Source organism: Equus przewalskii, chromosome 9 (assembly GCF_037783145.1).
Source record: "Equus przewalskii isolate Varuska chromosome 9, EquPr2, whole genome shotgun sequence".
Taxonomy (NCBI): domain Eukaryota; kingdom Metazoa; phylum Chordata; class Mammalia; order Perissodactyla; family Equidae; genus Equus; species Equus przewalskii.
The window spans coordinates 59,428,500-59,447,592 of NC_091839.1; the positions used below are offsets into that span (position 1 = coordinate 59,428,500).

Here is a 19,093-nt window from a genome sequence, read left to right on the forward strand (position 1 = left end):
CAGGAGCAGCTCCTCTTTTCTCTTTTTTATATATTTGGAATCCCTCACAAACTTTTGCCTGAAAAAGAGCCTTCCTGCTAAAGAAAATAAGTTCAAAATCCTCCATCTATAACTTGATTTTTAATGACTTCTACATTGGTTTAATTTACTTAACCAATCCCCCTTCTGATAGACATTTAGGTTCTTTCCAGTTAGACGATATTACAGACTGATGTGATCAACAAAACTGTAGCTAAATATTGAAGTATGTTCCATCATTTTCTTAGAATAAGAAAATTCCCAGAAGTGGAGTAGCAGGTTCAAAGGACAGGCACAGTGTACAACTTTTAATAATTTTACCAACTTCTAGTCCCTTCCTGTCTCTGTTCTTGAGAAAGTGAGGACAAACCAGGTTGTGCTCAGGCTGGGAGCCCTGTGCAGACCCACCACAAAAGGCTCCTCCACTGTCGCCAGCCTAGTAGACATCTGCGTGTTGTCTTACCCTGAAGCCCTATGACTCTCTGGAACATTCCTAAAAACACCTCTGCCTTTAGGTCTGAACAATCCACTACATTAGACAAAAACCTGCATGCCATTTAAACAAAGAGCGAACAAGACAAATCAACTTTAAGTACACGTTAAGTTGTTTTTAGATAAGTTTTATTTAAAACATTTAAAAATACTTTATCTAGTGTTCTACATGAAATCTTTAAAAGGATAGAGATTCCTTTTCCACCTGGAAAAATGTGTTGAAGCTTAAAATTGGCTATTGCCATCAATTGTAAAGGTTATTAATCAAAATCCCTGGCTAAGAGCCAGAGCTACACAAGTAACGCCAATAAAATGTCAATATTAACCATCCAACTTATCAATCAACTAAGGCAGAACAAGGGACTTCCCATTCAGGCTGTAACTAACCTGCAAACACAGCTGCTTGCCTCAATATCAGCTGTCTCGATTTTGAGCCAGAATCATACACTATATGGTATTTACAGCCACTTCTCACATTATGCAAAAAATAGATTCCTGAAAAGGAATGTGGAAACTGAGTTTTGTAATTAGACTCATATTTTAAATTATTATTTATTTGACTCATTTAGTTATTTATGAATATTCTTAAAAATTAAATTATCAGCTACTTACCATCCCAATAAATCAAACTGTATTCATTCTCCATATTCACTACAATTTGGGTCAATATTCAATCATAATTTTAAAATAATTGTATCAATACTTCTTCCTGCTTTTTCATTTAATTAAGAAAAAATTGTTATTTAATGATTAAAGTGAAGTAAATCCGGGCTTTTATATATCGTGTACTTAAAGCAAGATATATCTGCACTTACAAAACTAAAAGCTGAACACATAGGAAGAGGATCTCGGTTTTGTAAAAATATAGAAGAAATTAATCTATCTTAAATGGACAAGAGGATTAAAAGTCTCTTTAAGAGCCTTAGACTTTAAACACACTAAATCAGGCTCCATTATCACTGTGGGCTGGCAGAAATGTAACATTACAAGACTTCTGCTACCACTGAGGCGAGAGAGATAAGCCTTGCCCTATGTATTATGAAAAATATGAAAGGTCACTCTAAGCTAACGTAGGACCAATTCTGAATAAAAGAAAATAATTTTTATGTAGTCATCAACTCACAGAAATGACCTCTGCAGGGAGCAACACTCTGTAAATGAATTTAAATGGAAAAAAGGGAAACATTTACAAAGGCTTTCTTTTGCCAGATCTCCAGCCTACTCCAAAGAATCTAACCTGAAGATGCTGGGCGAGAATCTTCAGGGCAGGGTGAGGTGATATAATGCACAGCCCCAGAAACCTAGGTCAGAGACAGGTAGTGGGTGAGCTGGTGACAAGTCAAAAAGTCAGCAGTGCTACTGGTGACATACAACAGCAAGGAACCAAGAAGTGCAAATTTTAGCAGGACTGAGATGACCACAAGGGACCTGGCCAAGGGCAGAGTCAGGCAGGAAGGCAGTAGCAGGACCAAGGACAGTGCCAGGCAGCCGCTCTAGTTTCTCTGTTTAGACCCCACTTCCCTGGGCAACTGAAAACCACCTTAGATCAGAACCCTATGCCTTAAAGCTACATCACCTGGTTAATTTATGTTTCTGGCCTTATTGTATTTATGCAAGCATTCTCAAGTATTTCTAGAAAGAGAAGGGACATGAAACACAAACATGTATAAATTATTCCTACACGAATAGATGTGTGAACAAATAAATAACCAAGTAAACACCCAAATAAAATGTTCTCCAGCCAGACACATTCTTGAGGTTCAATAGGAGAATATTTACCTTTAGATGTGGGACTAAGTCCATCTCAGAGCATGGTGGGGCCAGCAATGAGGCTTAGGCTACATAATACATGGTCCAAATGCAAAAAGAAAGCACCAGTGTAGAGAAACACAAAATCAACTCATTGGGTTTAGTTATTTTTTTAATATACTCATATATGAGTGAGAAACAACACTGTCCTAGGAGTGAAAATTATGAAAGAACCAGCAGTGAGTGAAGTCAAGTGGTAGAAGACAGAACTGAGAGGAGATGAGGGAACAGCAAGAGGTCTCAGAGTGTGTGCTGTATGACAGTCACCTTGATGTCCTCCATTGCTGGACCCCGTGCAGACTTCTAGGGAAGTATATGCCATGGTTTGCACTCATTTGTTGGCATGACTGATTCCCTTACCTTTCCTGGACTGTAAGTTCCTTCAGGGCAGGACCTAACTCCTCTCCTGGTATCAAGTTTCTATGTGACTTCCCATCTTCCGTAGATGTGCTATCCTATCAGATAACATGTCCTCTCCATTCTCCCTCTGTAACGTCTTATACCTGGGCCCTCCTTTCTGTCTCTCCACGTCCACCACCGTGATCATCTTGCTTAAGACCTCACTGGTTGAAAGGGAGGAGAGAGGAGTCAAGGGTTGGAAATCAGGAATGAGGGCCGCTATGGAGTTCACCACAGCACTCTGCACAAATGGCGCCAGGGTCCTGATTTTCAAAGCTTCATGAACCCCACACTTTGGCCAAATGTAATTCTTTGCTATACCTCAAAATGCCATGAAATGTCCTGCCCTAGTTCTTTTATTCACTCTACTTCCTCCGTGTGAAATACAAAAAATTTCTGCCGGTCATCATCTCTCCCCTCTACCAACATACACAGCACAATTGTCCTTCAAGTACCAACTGAATTTCATTTTCTTTAAGCAACTTGAGTTGCTGGGGTTATTCTAAAATTCTTACCCTCAGGATCCAAAGCAGAATAATTCTCGAAGAAAGCGCTACTTACCAGAAGTTCTGATAGGACTTAGAAATACAGACAAATTGTTTTTCTCTTATGGTCTGTTTCACTGGCATTAAACAGCAAGGCTCCCATCTCAAACATTTTCCAGTTAAGTGATATCCACATTGCAATAAGGAAATAGATAATATCAACACATAATTCTCTATATGGCATTCAGTTTTGTTGTTGTTGTGTTGTGTCTGATGCAGTAAATTGCTCAGATGTAAAGGCATAGGAACATTTAGGAATGCTATGGAGCTGAGCTGTGCTGTCCGAGACCTAGCCACTCACCATGTGTGGCCATTTAAACTCAAATTAGTTCATTAAAATCAAATACAATTGAAATTTCAGATCCTCTGCTACATTTCAAGTGCTCATTAGCCACCTGTGCTAGTGACTGCCCTATTGGACAATGCGGCTATAGGACATTTCCATCATCACACAAAGTTCCATTGGACAGTGGTACTCTGAATGTCACATGCATCAGAATCACCTGGAGGGCTTATGAACACAGCTTCCGGGTCAGCAGATCTGAAGTGAGGTCTGAGTATTTGCATTTCTACCAGGAGTCCAGCTGATGATGACACTGCTGGTCCAAGGACCATACTTTGAGAACCTTTGGACTCGGCTGATGACACTGGGTGAGCTTTCTACGGTGTGTATGCACAGGACTTTCAGCCTCAGTAGAGGCTGGGTTCTCTGCCTTCTTATAAGCAGAGGCAGAAACTATCAACACGCTGGTAATTTTTGGCCTGGGAAGGTACAAAGTGGTTTTCCAGCACCAGCTATTTTCTTAATTAGGATACGGTTAGGTTAGAGTTTCCTAAACATATTACCAAGGTGTTGGTGAGGCTTGTATTCCCTGGAACTGTGCGCAGAAATGTGTGTTTGTGCCCATGAGCACTTTTCTAAGACACTGTGGTCACTGGGACCTTGATTCTTGGGCCAATTGCCTCATCACATGGGTCTGGCGTAGGTTGTTTAGTCTCTCGGTGACTCAGGAAAACAACAGGACTCCTATCACAGGGCTATCCTGAGGTTAAAGGAGAAATGCTCAAGAGGCACCACACACAGCACCCAACGGAGAATAAGTGCCCCATCAGTGTGAGCTGTTATTTTCACCAATTCTCAAGGAGGTCCATAATCCCCCCCAAAATTAAGATGATCTTGTTTAAGCTAATATCAAAATGCGCCTTCTCTGCACCACAGCAGCTATATTTTGGGAGATAACTCAAGGGCAGAATTAAAATTTGGTACAGGAAATATGCAAAAGTATTTCCAACTTGACAGCTAAGAACCATCTCTATACAGCACACTGGCAGGTGAAATTGAAAACAGAGTTTCTTCAACTGCATTTCCATCTGACAAGAGGCAAAAGAGGTATATTCCTGGACCTTAGACTGGACTACAAACTCCATGAAGGCTGATGACGTATTTATTTTTGAATCCGAAGCCTCGAGCACACTGCCGGACAGTCTCCAAAATAGCTGATAGGTGGATGGCTGGATGGACAAGGAAATGGAAAGACGGACAGGTGGATGGGTGGACGGGAAGATGGTTAAGCGGATGTCCCAGGTCCCAGGCTATGGAAGATTAAAGGCAGCAGGGACTTGGCGAACACCTGGTTCAACTTCCTCATTTTATAGACAAGGAAAACTGAGGCTGAAATAGGCTAAATGATCTGCCCAAGACCACCAGTTAATTAATTAGTGGCAGTTATGCCGCATCTCAACATCACTCCTCTGCTCTGAGTCTTAGATCCACACACATATACACACACACACACACACGGTAACATTCATCACATACTAACACAGCTTTGAGGCAAGTCCACGACTCTAAGATTCATTCTCCTGGAGACTTAAGGACTAGTGAGGTATTCCGTTTAAGGATTGCTATGATATCTGAGAAAGAAGCATGAACCTTCTCCTCTCCCAGCATCCCTCTCTTCCAAGAATCTCTTTGCACCAGAAGTGCCCAGAAAAGCACAACCTAGTGTTTTCTAAATTTATCTCCGATCAATACCGGTTCACCACTAGGCACATTAGTACAAATTCAGATCCTGTAAAATGCTTGGTTCTTAAGAAGTAGAGAAAAATAGCAACGTATAACTATTGTTTAGTTTAAAGGCAAATGTAGCATGGTAGAGGTGTTGCTTTCCCACATATCCATTCTTCCTTCTTCCTCAATAACAAAACCCCGATTTCTAGCTGATCACATTGATGCCCAGATAAAAGATCATATTTCCTAGTGTCTCTTATGACTGTGTGGCAATGTGACTAAAATCTGACAGATAAGATATAAGTAAGTGTCATGTGGGATTTCCAGGAAGTTTCCTTAAAGGAAAGGGCTGTACTTACTGCTTCCTCCATCCTTTTGCAGTGAAGATGTGATGGCTGGAGCTGTAGCAGCAATATTGGACCATGAGGAGAAGGATTATAGCCTTGGAATGGAAGAGAGGAAAGCTAGATGGAGCTTGGGTCTCTGATGACTATGGAGTCTCTACATAAGACTTGTACTACCTACCTCTAGACTTCTTTTATGTGAGAGAAAGAAAAATTTTCCCTTGTTTAAGCCACTATAATTTTTTTTTCACATGTAACTCAACCTGATTTGAAATACATTCAACATACTCTAGTATTCTTAGCTACTTATAAAGAGTGTTGTCCCTACTGAGAAAGTTATTCAGAGTTGAAGCTTTCTGAGAAGTAGCCAGTGGCAGTGCAATAGATCAGCAGCCCACGCCTATTGAAAGTTAAAGTCCCCACTTAAACGTTCACTGTTGCTATTCAGCACTTCCTGTATAGGTAAGCAATCTCTAATTCTGGGATCGCTACTCTTCCCCTAGATGCCCTATGTGTTTTCTTCTTGCCTCCTCGTCCTTTGCTCCAGAGCCACGGCAATTCTTCCCCTGCCAGAATTCTCATGACCGCCACACTGCACCCTCCCTTCCTCTCAGCCCAGAAATTTACAATGCATTAACAAAACGGAGCTGCAAAATCACACTCCGTCCGTTCCTTTAGCCTGAAAAATCTAGGTTTGAGGCATCATATTAATGAAGTTAGCTCTTATTTATCTATTCTCCCATTTGGAATCCTAGTCTATACTTAAGAAGCCAGATACTGACATTATTTTGACCACTTGATGAATTCTACCTGTCTATATATTTTTACTGAAAAGTACAGATGCTTTTTCTTGAGAAAGTAAAGCAAAATTCAGTCAGGTCTCAAGTGGAACAAGAAAATAAAGATATCTTTAGTCTCGTAATGTTCCCTTAATAACATTCACTTTAGACCATTTTAAGTTGAATGTGTCAAGTCTTTCACCTGCAAAACAAAAGTAAGTCATAAGTGGAGCAGATCCAGGTTTTGTAGAGCTTGAAGTTCATTTAATTTGAGGGCCCTCTTTAAAAAGAAGAAGATGAAATTATAAATACAGAATTAGGTAAAATCGCTTCTGCTCATAATCAAGACATATGCACAAATCCCAACCCAGGGGAAAAGAGAGGATGAAGTGAAAGTAAATGATAAACAGATGTATGGCTAAAAGCCAGAAAATAAGAAAAAAAGTGACAAGAATTCTTAAAAACCGGCAAGAAAAAAATATAAGCAGTACCAGTTTTGAAGCTCCTGTTACATTGATGTAGCAATTACAATGAGGGGAGAAAAAAACCTTATCCACAAAAAGATCAGTACCAACTACCACATATAGATAGCGCCCATAAAATATTCAAAGAAATGTGCTGGATAGTCAGATAGAGATTATAGCTGAAAACCTCATCTTAGGGAAAGTGTTAAGACGATGAATTGCAGAACTAACCATTCACTGACTCTCACTGAATATTGTTTAAAACCACCTAACATTTGCTTTAGAGGCACCATCCCTCAGAACACAAGATCTACCTTTTTATCTTGTATCTACCAGCAATAAAAAACTAACAGCCAACCTTAATTAAGCACTTGTTGTGTGCCCAGCCAAGCAGCATGGTAAGCACTTTATGTGCAATGCCCCAATTAACCCCCAACAAACAAATGAAATCAGTGTTTTATTATCCTCGTGTTACAGACAGGGAAACGGAGGCCGAGGAGGTCACACAGCCCATGAGAGATGAAGCAGTTTCCATAGAAACCTGAGATTCAGAGAAGTTAACCAACCAACCCGGGTGCCACAGCTATTAAGTGGTAGAATCAGGATTCTAACTGGGTCTGACTTCAACACAGGCGTTCTTACCACCATGTTTATACCCTCACAATAGTAAGGGATCCAGGCACAGAATACGACATTGTCAAGGGTTTCTGGATTTACAGTTCTTTTTGGAAAAATGACAGTCATGAGAAAAGCAAATGTGGAGTAGCTATTAATTTAATACATCTTTGTGGAGCTTCCAGCATGGCCCACTGGCTGCCATTCTCGGGGGTGAAAGGCAGCAGTCAGGTCTGCCTTCTGATGGGCACACACATTTGACAGGTTGTAGCTTATCTGATCGTGGGAACGAGTGCTCTCTCTCCTTCTTTCCATGTCCTTTTTTCTAGAAAAATAACATTGTCATTTATACTCATTTCATAGCTTCCGTATGACCAAAAGGCACAACTGGGGGCTGGGGCATTTAGTTTGCCACTTCATATTTTATGAAGTCCCATATATATTAGTATGAATACGTAATAAGAAGAACACCGCCATTTGCATCTGTGGAGGCTGGAACGCCTGCCACAGGCCCCCGTTCCTGCTATAAAAGGTTTCTGCCCACTAGCTCATCCCCTCCACATGAAAAATGGATTATGTATTCCCTTCACTTCCTAATTTCAGGTTCTGGTCCAATTGGAGGGGCCAGGGCTATAGCCCATACCATATCACATGTTAAACTGTCAAAAAAAATTATTTGATACCTGACATACCAGGAAACAAATATATGACATCCTGCTCCCACTCCAGGCTTCTCCTTTCCCTACAAGAAGACAACAATTTGGAATGCTGTTGGTTGGTTGGTTGGTTGGTTTCTGTTTATAAAAATAAGACATGAAATTGTTAAAAGTTGGGAAAGTACAAAAAGATACAGAGAAGAAGAAAAAAAATTGCCCAAATCCCGATCGCAAGAGGAAATGACTATTAACATTTTGGTTATATTTCTTGTAGTGTTTTATCTACCTTAGAAAATACCTGAGATCAAACAGTGTATATATTTCTGAAATCTGTTTCTACTGGAGTTTTTTTTGGTTGTTTTTTACTTTAAAAGGCCATCTGCTTAATACTCATGTACGGCTCTCTTATTTTTCAGGCAAAGATGATTTCGACATCTTGACTTGAGCATTCTAGAGATGTCTGCAAACAGCCCAAGCTGCCCTTAGGCATAATTCAGTAGGCTGTCCTGGGTCTTTTTGATTCCATAGTAATGAAGATGCGCCCACACAATTTACCCTACACAGAGCTACATGACAAGATGAAAGCTGACGTTCCTGAAAAATATGAATTGTCATTATCTTTTCATGCTAATAGGAATTTAGTGAGGTTTGTATCTTTTTCATGTTTCACAAGATCTACTGATTTACACCTGGCAATCTCTGAATTGCACAAGCAGGAAAGATTGCAAATTCAAAAGAAAGGAAGGGATGCAGGACATATGGAGGAGTCATTTAAATATTTACCAAGATAAAAGTTCATTCGAGGAGCTTAAAATTCATTTGACAAGGAGGAGGTGAAAGAAGAGGATGTGGAGGAGGAGGAGGAGGAAGAGGAAACCCAGCTAGTCCTCCAACCACCACGTGCCTGGCAAAGCACTTCTGGTTGAGCTTTCTCCTCTCTCACTACCCTAAAACCTCTCTGATTCCTCAGTCCCACAACAAAGATGGATGGCAGTAGGATGGCTGCCCAACAGCTAAAGTGAAAAGATACCTTTACTACTTAGTTTGATACCAATTGACACATGGGTGTTTTGGCAAATAATTATCTTTGGAAATCATCCAAATCTATACAATTCTAACTGAATCAAAGAGATCAATACACTTAACGGATTTTTCTGTTTTAAGTCTGCGTGTTGGCCCAGAACAGAGACAGTGGAGGTAATCATGAAACTTTAATGGGTTGTCAACCAGGGACTTCATCATCTTGCTTGATTTCAGCGGTAGCTGTTCTTATAATCTTTAAATTGAGGTTTTTTTCAGGATTCTCTATCCTCTTATTCATCTTTCATCTTTAAAAGCATTGCTGATGCTTGGGAGGCTTTAGCCACGAGGCAATGCAGTTTATTGGAGTTGGAGGAGTTTTTCAGAGGGCATTTTTTCAGTAGAAACAAAGGTAGGATGCAGCTTCCCTAATGTGCAGACACAGCATATGGAGCTTGGCAGCCAGTCCATTGTTAACCTGTCATCACAAAAACCTTCCTTAGAATGGATGCTCCATATTTCAGGGAGCGGTGGTTTTAGGCAGACAGTTTTCCAGGCACCAAGGATAGCTCTGAATTATGTTAGATAGAACGCGAACCGTTCCCTCACAGCCCAACAGCTTTTTCCCTGAATAATGTCACGCCATTTGAACGTCCTGAAAAGTCAAATCTCTTACAAGACATTATCCTAGCAAGTTTAAGATACTTTAAGTTCTTTCAGTTACTAATGATCCTCATACCAGTGTTTTCCACATATGTCTCAAAGGAGACAAATGTGTTCTGTCTTGTTTCTAAGGAGGGGAGGAAAAGCAGCATTATCTTAGTTCTTCCGAGGGAATTGCCAAATTTGGTGGAGTTCCTTCATAATTTAACTAATGAATTCATTCTGAAAACGGCTTCTTAATATCTTTGGTTAAGAGCACGCATTTTCAATTTGTCGTTCCCAAAAAACTGAGTGTGGTGAACTAGCCAGTATCAGCTGTGAGCTCCTTGATCTATGTGCTGGAAATTGTCACCTGGACACACATTTGGACTCGAAAAAAACAATTCAGAGGGAGGGATCAACAAAAGAGAGCCCGTAATCCACGTAAAAAAATCTAGATAGCCTACATTTTTTTAAAAAGTCAATTCTCAGTTACCTGTGGGGTAATTTCCAAACCCACAATCAAAAGCAGATATAAGTGCACAGTTCATAGCTAAATATCAAATATTTATTTGGAGTTATCTACAATTTGGGTTAACTAGATCCCTGGAGGGAAATAATAAATTGCTGACAGTGGAAAAACAGCTTTCATTGTTTGTGGGGAATGTGACATAGTTCTTTTCTTCATAGACAAAAACCAGTTCAAATTTGTTTAGAGCAAGCCCCGGAGGAATGTTCAAAATGTTTTAGTAGTGAATATTTCTTTTTAAGATAAATTATTAAATAGAGCTTGAAAATGTTGTGTGCTGTGGTTTTAATTTTACTGCAGTGGGATTTGACTTTTTTTCAAAAATAAATTTGTTTTATTAAAAAGTTGGTTGTAAAAATGCAACTGGGAAAGAAATGCATAAAATGAAAAGTAAAAGCCCCTTATTCCTGCACACATGTTAAATTTTGATAGAGAATGATAGATGCGATGGCTATTGCTAAAATGCCAAGATGACCAATGTCACCTCCGCCAACACTGGCTCTTATCAATCTTTTTACTGCTTGTTCGCCCAATATTTCTAATGAACTCTGCTTACCCTCAAGAGATCGTAGCTTGAATTGTCCACCGCCCACAATGTTTCCAGAATTATCCGTCTAATTTAAAACCTGATTATTTAAGTCCCTTGTTTCAGGGTCTCTGCTGGCTCCCTGCATCTGAACTCCCTTACAGGGCTCACTGGGTCCCTCACAGCCTGGGCCCAACTTTCCTGTTTTGCCCCATCTCCTTGTTTCCTCCACAAATCACCTTTTGTGCCAGCCATGCTTAATTTTTCACCTTTTTGGAATTTGCAATTCTCTTCCTCACATCTACGTCCTTGCATCTACCATTTCCTCTCCCTTCTGCCTCTGATAAAATCCTACTCAACTTCCAAGAGCCAGTCAAAATAGCATGTCCCCTGTGCCACCCCCTGACCCCCCAAGAAAAAGGAGCTAGCCCTCTTCTGCTTCTCCCGTGGCAGCACTTAGTACATCACTATATCATTTTTGTGCAATGTTTGTCTGCTCCTATAGCTCATGATGTCTTTGAGGGCAAAGACCTTCTTCATTGCTTCCCTGTCACTGGTTGAGTTCCTGATTTACAGGAGGCCCTCAAAAAGGGTTTACTGAATACCTAGAGAGCATTCAACAGTATCCAGCAAAAGTAAACAACAAAAATCCAGTCTCTCTTCTTCATCTGTAGCATGGAACATGAAATATTTGAAGCAGTTAGTACATAATGAGCATTAACCACCTATGGCTGACCTGCACAAGGAAAGCCTGCCATGAAATTCTGCGGGTGGCACCTCCACAGCCCCAGACAAAATAGCAAAGAAGGCAAATTATACCCGTGTTTCTCCTTCCCACCTTCCTTCTGTCATCCTCTCTCACCTCCTGCGACTTTGCCCTGACAGCCTTCCCTCTCAGATGCCCTCAGACTGACCAAAGCTCCTTACTATAGAACGTACACCAAGCCATAGGCAAAAATGGCCCCCTTTCCCCCCTCAACCAACTTCCTCTCCCTCAGCCCACTATCATGAGACACTACTTGAGCAACAAATAAGATTAGATCACTTAAGTAGCTGATGCTCTGGCAAGAATAAGCTCAATGTTCCAGAGAGGAATATCTTTTTAAAAGATTGGCTAATTAACTCAAATGAATCTAATTTGCAGAATATACTGAAGAGATATTTTTATTTGAAGGCCTTTTAAAAGTCCCTTGGACTTTCTGGGTCACTCGATACTACCAGCTCCAAGATGGAAGAGGTAGCGTCAGCAACCAGACCCCCCATTTCTGAAAGGTTGCCCACAGCTGGCACATCGGCAGGGCTTTCCCAGTGCCCCTTCATTAGAGGGGCAGTGCTCAGAGGATCACAATCCCTCAGGGTCTACGCTTTTGACATCATGGAAAGAAATCACTAAAAAACAAATAGGGCAAGGAGAGCAAGGAGAAAAAAGGTTGAGAGAAGAGATGTGTCAAGATTAGGGTAACCACATAGAAGACGCAACACCCAAATAGATGGGCTCAGACATAAAGCCTACCGAAAGAATCAGAAATGCACCTCTCCCAGCATTTTTTTTCCATTTAAAATGTTTTCCCCCAAAGGAAGCGGAGCATCCTATAACATATTCGCTAAAAAATAAATAAATAAATTCACAAAAGATTGAGTGAGTCAGAAAACCCTGGAGCACTTTTCTTCCTGAAATTACGAGAGCCTACTGGAACGGCTGGAAATGCCTCTGTTCTACCCTCACTTCTCACGATATTAGTTTCTAGCCCCAATTTGATCTTATTTCCAGGGCGGCCGTTCCTGTTATAGCCACACACGCTGAGATCAAAGGATGGAGAGGCTGTTACACACAAGACTAATGTTACAGACAAAAGAGTAGCAAAGGGATCAGACTTCATTATATAAAAAAATAATTTTCAAGGGATAAAAACCATTTTCAGAAGAAGCCGAAACCAAAAATAGTAGCAACTTTAAACTTCATTTTAGGAGCCTGAGGGATGTTCTATGGAGGGCCATGTGGTTGCCTGGGGAACAGGATTCATTTTTCCTCTGCTATCCAACAATTTCTTGGAAATTGCTACCCTAAATTATATCTATGATTGTTAAATTCACTGTAAATGGAAAAGCTCCTCAAAAAGTGCAGCTTAAGTTATACTACAAGAATCTTTGTCAGGAAAATGTGATAGAGAGCTAAAGCTCCTTTAATAGCTCTTGCTTTCCCAATACATTAACATTCTACGTGGATAGGAGATTTTCTTATCCATAATAACTTATTCTTCATTTTGATTACTGAATGTGGGGTCTTCTTATAAGTAAGTGAATTTGTCTTGATTAAACACACTGATCTTAGCATGTCAAAAATATAAATAGGAATATTCTAGTCTGAACTTAGCCGTGCAACATTATTCTGACTTTCCCCTAAGCATTAATGAAAGAATATCCTTGATAACAGAATGTGTAGGAAGCAAAAAGAATGATAGTTGGTTTTCTGTACATGATAAATGTTCGATTTTTGCCTGTTCTAGGCCCAATCACGAAGGACAAAAGTTTGAGTAACTGCGATGTGGAGGCTTACTGAAAGTGCCATCAAAGATATTAGCACATATTTGTTTTATATAAAAACAACACTTCTGGCCAAATTCCTATCCTTTCTACTTCCTGTAACTCTATCAGGCCAAAGTAATTATTTCACTGAACATGCTGAGTCTTTCGTTTCTGGTTCCCTTGTGTTGTTAATTAAATAAAGGGCACCGTGAGAGCTGACACCCCAGTGGGTAGAATATTCCTTCTGTTTACATTCCTTGCTAATGCTTTTGGCTTTTCTATGCATTATCACCTTTTACCAGGAAGCTAGAAGAGGCCAAACAGCATCTCTTCACTTTCCTCTTCGAAACAGCTTGTGCTAAAATCTAGCTCAGGGGAAGAAACTGAGATCAATGGCTAAAGAAGGGGTAACATATGATTTGGTGAGTTTAATTTTCTGTTTTAAGATCCTGGCTGTCTTGTGCCTGAGAACAGAGACTTTGTACCTCAAACACATATCTTCTAGAACCACCTCTGAAATGATAGAATAGTTGAATAGCAAAATCTCTATTAACCAGAATTTAAGCATAGGAGAAAAATTCCTACTACTTGTCATAGAGCACTGTCTCAGGTACTGTAGAGCTTAAAAATATGCCAAAATAGGGGCCAGCCTGGTGACGTAGTGGTTAAGTTGGTGTGCTCTGCTTCAGCGGCCCAGGGTTGGCAGGTTCAGATCCCGGGCATGGACCTAGCACTGCTCATCAAGCCATGCCACGGCGGCATCCCACATACAAAATAGAGGATGACTGGCACAGACGTTAGCTCGGGCTAATCTTCCTCAGCAAAAAGGGGAAGATTGGCAATGGATGTTATCTCAGGGCCAATCTTCCTCATTGGAAAAAAAAAGCCAAAATAATTTGATTTTGCAGATCAATTTTAAGGGAGTTGAATGAGAAGAGAACAGATTCATACAAGAAATCTTGTTTTGAAAAAATGAAAACTATTTCCAGGGAAGGTCCTAAGATAAGTACATACCTAGTTCTATCTCTACCACTAATTACTGCATCATCAGAGTGAAGGCCAGAATGACTTTACAGGATTGTCAAATGCCTCACTTTGCTCACCCTATTTTATTAATGACGGCCTATTAACGACTGTTTTGCTCCCGGGAAACACTGGAAGGAGGAGTTTGAACACTGAATTGGATTAATGGTGCAAACAAAGTTAATCAATACAATCTTATCAATTTTAAGTTTTAAACTGGTAATGTGCATTTGTTGTTTTATTCGAGAATATTCAATTCTGCAACAGAAAATGAGAGATCAAATGGGATAGGTGAAACTTGTAAGATGTGCTAAGTATAGATAAATAAGTAACATATGAGACATGTTAGGCATAAATAAGTAGTATATGTGTGTGCTGAACATAAGGATAAAAATGCTAAGTAAACACTAAAATTGTCACTAAAATTAAATATACATGAGGTATACAAGCCACTCAATAATTATGAGGTTTTCTATTGGCAACCCATTGGTTATACTCAACCTGGCCCCACAGATACTCTGCCCCATAAAAACCATAGCACTCATAGACTAACTGGTGAGCTTACAGTTGTGAGCAGACACATTTGTCCCTGTGTCTCTCCAATTGAGCCTCCTTGCTCCAAACCTCAACTCCATTCCTCATAACCATACCATCAGCAGGGAAGGCTGACAAGAGAGGAAGAGGGGGAGGGGGAGGAAGGGATGGAAGGGGGGTGGGAGGAGGAGAAGGAGACAGGAGAAGCAGAGGGAGACTGCCCAGCTGACTAGGACTCATGTAGTGTGGTCCTTCTACCTAGCTTGTACCCAATCCTAAGTATATAAACCAACTCCATCTCTTTCCCCTTACTTCTCACTGTGTGCTTTTAATTGATTCAATAAACCATGCGATTTAAGCATCTTAATTTGTGATTCATAACTCATGGGATAGCTTACTTGGTAGTATATTTGGAAAGTACATTGCATCAGCATAACACCCACGTGACAAAGTTCATCAGTGTTTCTTAAGCCTTCATACTGTCTGCTAATTGTCTGCCAACAAGGACCAATAGAAGAAAAATAAATGAAAGGTGGCAACCAATTATTAATGGGTAAACCTGAAGTAGTCAATTCTGCTTAGTCCTACAGCTTGGTAACATATGGTCTTTGTTGTAACTTTGTATTACATACATATAATTAGTCATGTTTTCTCCTGGTAAAATTATCCCTAGCTCAAATCACTACATTACAGATATTGGTATTTCGTGATGTTCCACAAAGAGTATAGTGGTCTAAAAGGAGGGCTATGGTCTCAGGATGCTCAGCCAGCTGAACAAGTTTCACTACCATCCTTTTAGAAAGATGCTCACTAGCTAACATGAGAAACGAACTCATTTCACTGCACCTGGTATTTATTTACTATACATTTCACATGGGCCAGGCACGATACTGTGTGCTGCCTGTAGAGAAAAGCGAATATGACAGAGTCACTATCTCAGGAATTTCATAGTGTATCATAGAGATGCATAGGGTATCACAGAGATACACGAAGTACCCAGGTAACTATGATACAGGGAACTAGCTCCATTCCATAAAAGACATGCAAACAAACCTTTATGGAAATTCAAAGTAAGTAATCACATTCACTGGAAGAATCCCAGGAAAGTAAAATGGCACAAACTTTTTTGAGGGTAATTTAGCAGTGTAGGACAAGCCTTAAGATTGCAGTTTTTGGTAGTTAGAAACTGGAAGTAATCTACATGTCTAACATTTTGGGAGTGGTTAAATAAACGATGATACATCCATTCACTAGAATGTATGCAGCTCTTAAAAACTACATTGCAGATAGGAATTTCATAAATTTTATGGAAAAAGTATAAAATACTCATGGTAAAAAAAAATTGAACCCTTCAAAAAAGACAATGCAGTGTCTTTCTCACACCCCAGAATCCCCAGTACCTTTACCCAAAGACATCACTGTTGTAAAGTACACACACAAATATATATTTGTATGTACACCTCTTTATTTTTATTCAAATAGTTGGTGTCATACTATACTCATTGTTTGGCACTTAGTTTTGGCCTCTTAACAATTTACCTTGGAGATCTTTCCATATCAGCAAAATACAGATCTATAGCATGTTCTCTAACAGTCACAGAGTACTCTATTGTATGGTTGTTAAATATATTTTACTTATTCAATTCCCTATTAAAGGACAATTATATTGTTTCCAGAATTTAGCTATTACAAACAATGTTGCAACATATCTAGATGAAATGTTTAATAATATGGAAAACACTCAAGACATTTTGTTAAGTAAAAATAAAGGCAGATGAATGTCTGGTTTCCAGTCCCACATGTAAGGAGCTTGGAAGTCGCTACTCCATCCTAACAAGAAGTCAAACGCTGAACAGAAAGAAAAATCAATTAACTCTTAGATCCGTAAGAGAGGAGAGGACACAGGGCAAGCAGCTTCCCCCAAGACTGGAGAGACAGGAAATACAGGGAGTCTTGGCTTGTAGGAGCAGAGACTCAGGAGTGGAAACCAAGGCAGGAAGGGGTGCTGGGGCAGGAAAACTGGAACTGTAGTTGGCAAATTGCTGGAGGCTCAGTGTAAACAAGTCTGTGAGTTAAAAACCCCAGGGGGACCCAGTCACTGGGGTCCCCCACAATATTGTGAGATTTACCTTTAGGAGTTCGGCCACATTCCCCCGGTAAATATCAGAGAAAAATCCCCTCAGTCTTCCAGGAGGGGGAGGGGAAAAGAAACCACTTTGAAACATACCAGAGCATGCTGCTATTCCTAACAAAGCCTGCCCTCAAGAGAAACTAGTTTACCTGGCCTTACCCTGCTGAGGTATTCCAGGACCTAATTGAACTGGGGGAAGAAAAACCTCTGCCTTCAGCCCCCTGTCCCATCTAAGGTGGGGAGCAAAAACTGAGAAACTCTTGTGAAGTTCACAGGCGGGAGGCACAGGCTCACTAAAAGACTGAGAGCTAATTATAGAACTATAGACTGCTTCCCCTCCCCCACACCTCCCCTCCACATTACTAAAGGCCTATTTGCAACAGTTTCTTTCACCCAGTGCATCCTGTCCTGCCACGGAGAAAAATTACAAGGCCTACCAAAAGGCAGAAAACACAATCTGAAGAGACAGACCAAGCATCAGAACCAGACATGGCAAGGATGTTGAAATTATCAGACTGGGAATTTAAAACAACTGTTACGGCACCAGGTTCATTTTTGCCCACTGCCCGGAAAGCCAAACACCGAGACGAGGAGATTGCAGCAGAGAGAGGGTTTAATCACAAGGCAGCCATGTGAGGAAGCGATAGAATGAGTCTCAAATCCACATCCTCGAAAATAGGGACTCAGGGATGTTTACGGGGTAGGGAGACAAGGTGGTCTGAAATGTGGACAGAGGTGATTGGAGGTGAGGAGAGGGGAGGTAACTGATGATGTGCGCAAGTCTAGTCAGACTCCACGCCTCTTCACAGGACGCATGCTCACATAAAGGCAGCATTAACGTGATCTGAGGGTGGAGTTTTTAGCCTCTTGACGTTAAAATGTCGCCTATCGGACATCTGCGCAGGCCCAGTTGATGGGTTGTTGGTCTCAACGAGCCTGAAGTGGACAAGGAGTTCTAATTCCTGAAAAACAGCTCACCCACCCATTACCATGGTGACCCAGGCTCCAGGAAGATGTTACCTATAGGAGCCTAGTGGGAGTCAGACAGCATATTGCCTCAGCAGCACAGTTAACAATGGGTGGGTTAAACAGCTAAAAGCTATAATCAGTAATTGCAAAAAGGAAAAAACACTTTAGTTCCTAGCTACTTAATCATCAATGGCTAACCGTTTGCCGGTTTCACAACTATGATTAACATGCTAAGGGCTCTAATGGATTAAATAGACAGCATGCAAGAAGAGACAAATACAAAAAAAACCCTACTACACCTAGGCATATCATTTTCAAACTACAGAAAATTAAAGATATAAAAAAAAAGTTCTGAAAGAAGCCAGAGGAAAAAAACACCTTACCTACAGAGGAAGAAAGATAAGAATTACATCTAACTTCTCTTCAGAAACCATGCTAGCAAGAAGAGCAGGGAGTGAAATATTTAAAGCATTGAGAGAAAATAACCACTGACCTAGAATTCTGTACTCTGCAAAATTATCCTTCAAAAGTGAAGGCGAAATAAAACTTCCTCAACCAACCAAAAATTGAGGGAATTTGTTGCCAGTAGACTTACTTTGCAAGAAATGTTAAAAGAAGTTCTTTAGAGAGAAGAAAAATAATATAGGTCAGAAACTTGGCTCTACATCAAGTAAGGAAGAGCATCAAAGAAGAGTAAGTGAAGGTAAAATAACTTATTTTTCTCCTTCTTAATTGATCTAACAGATCAGTTCAAGATAATAATACCAACAATGTATTTGATTACATGCGCTTTTGTGTATATAATATATACTATATAACATTCAACAGATATATTTGTATATATACATATATGTGTATATATAGACATATACTGATATATATAGATATATACATACATATATGCTTATATATAAGTAGAATGAATGACAGCAATGATACAAAGAATAGGAGGGAGGAAGTAGGATTATTTTGTTATTATAAGGTACACACACTACCCAGGAAGTGGTATAGTACTATTTGAAAGTGGGCTTGGCTTAGCTATAAGATATTGCAAGCTCTAG

The 19,093-nt window shown here is 40.1% G+C and overlaps 1 protein-coding gene across 12 annotated transcripts in view; it reads right to left on the minus strand.

The window, feature by feature from the left end:
- METTL24 (methyltransferase like 24) overlaps positions 1-19,093 on the minus strand; it is a 124,112-nt gene that overhangs the window by 41,205 nt on the left and 63,814 nt on the right. For 4 of the 12 annotated variants that reach the window (XM_070556807.1, XM_070556805.1, XM_070556804.1 and 1 more), the window contains one exon: positions 8,160-8,270. The exons of 2 other annotated variants lie outside the window; for them this stretch is intronic. In XM_070556807.1, coding sequence (XP_070412908.1) covers positions 8,160-8,270 — 111 coding nt within the window. Of the gene's footprint in view, positions 1-7,617; positions 7,802-8,159; positions 8,271-19,093 lie in introns of those variants that run through there. 6 more of the 12 variants (XM_070556809.1, XM_070556810.1, XM_070556808.1 and 3 more) reach the window with 3 other exon arrangements.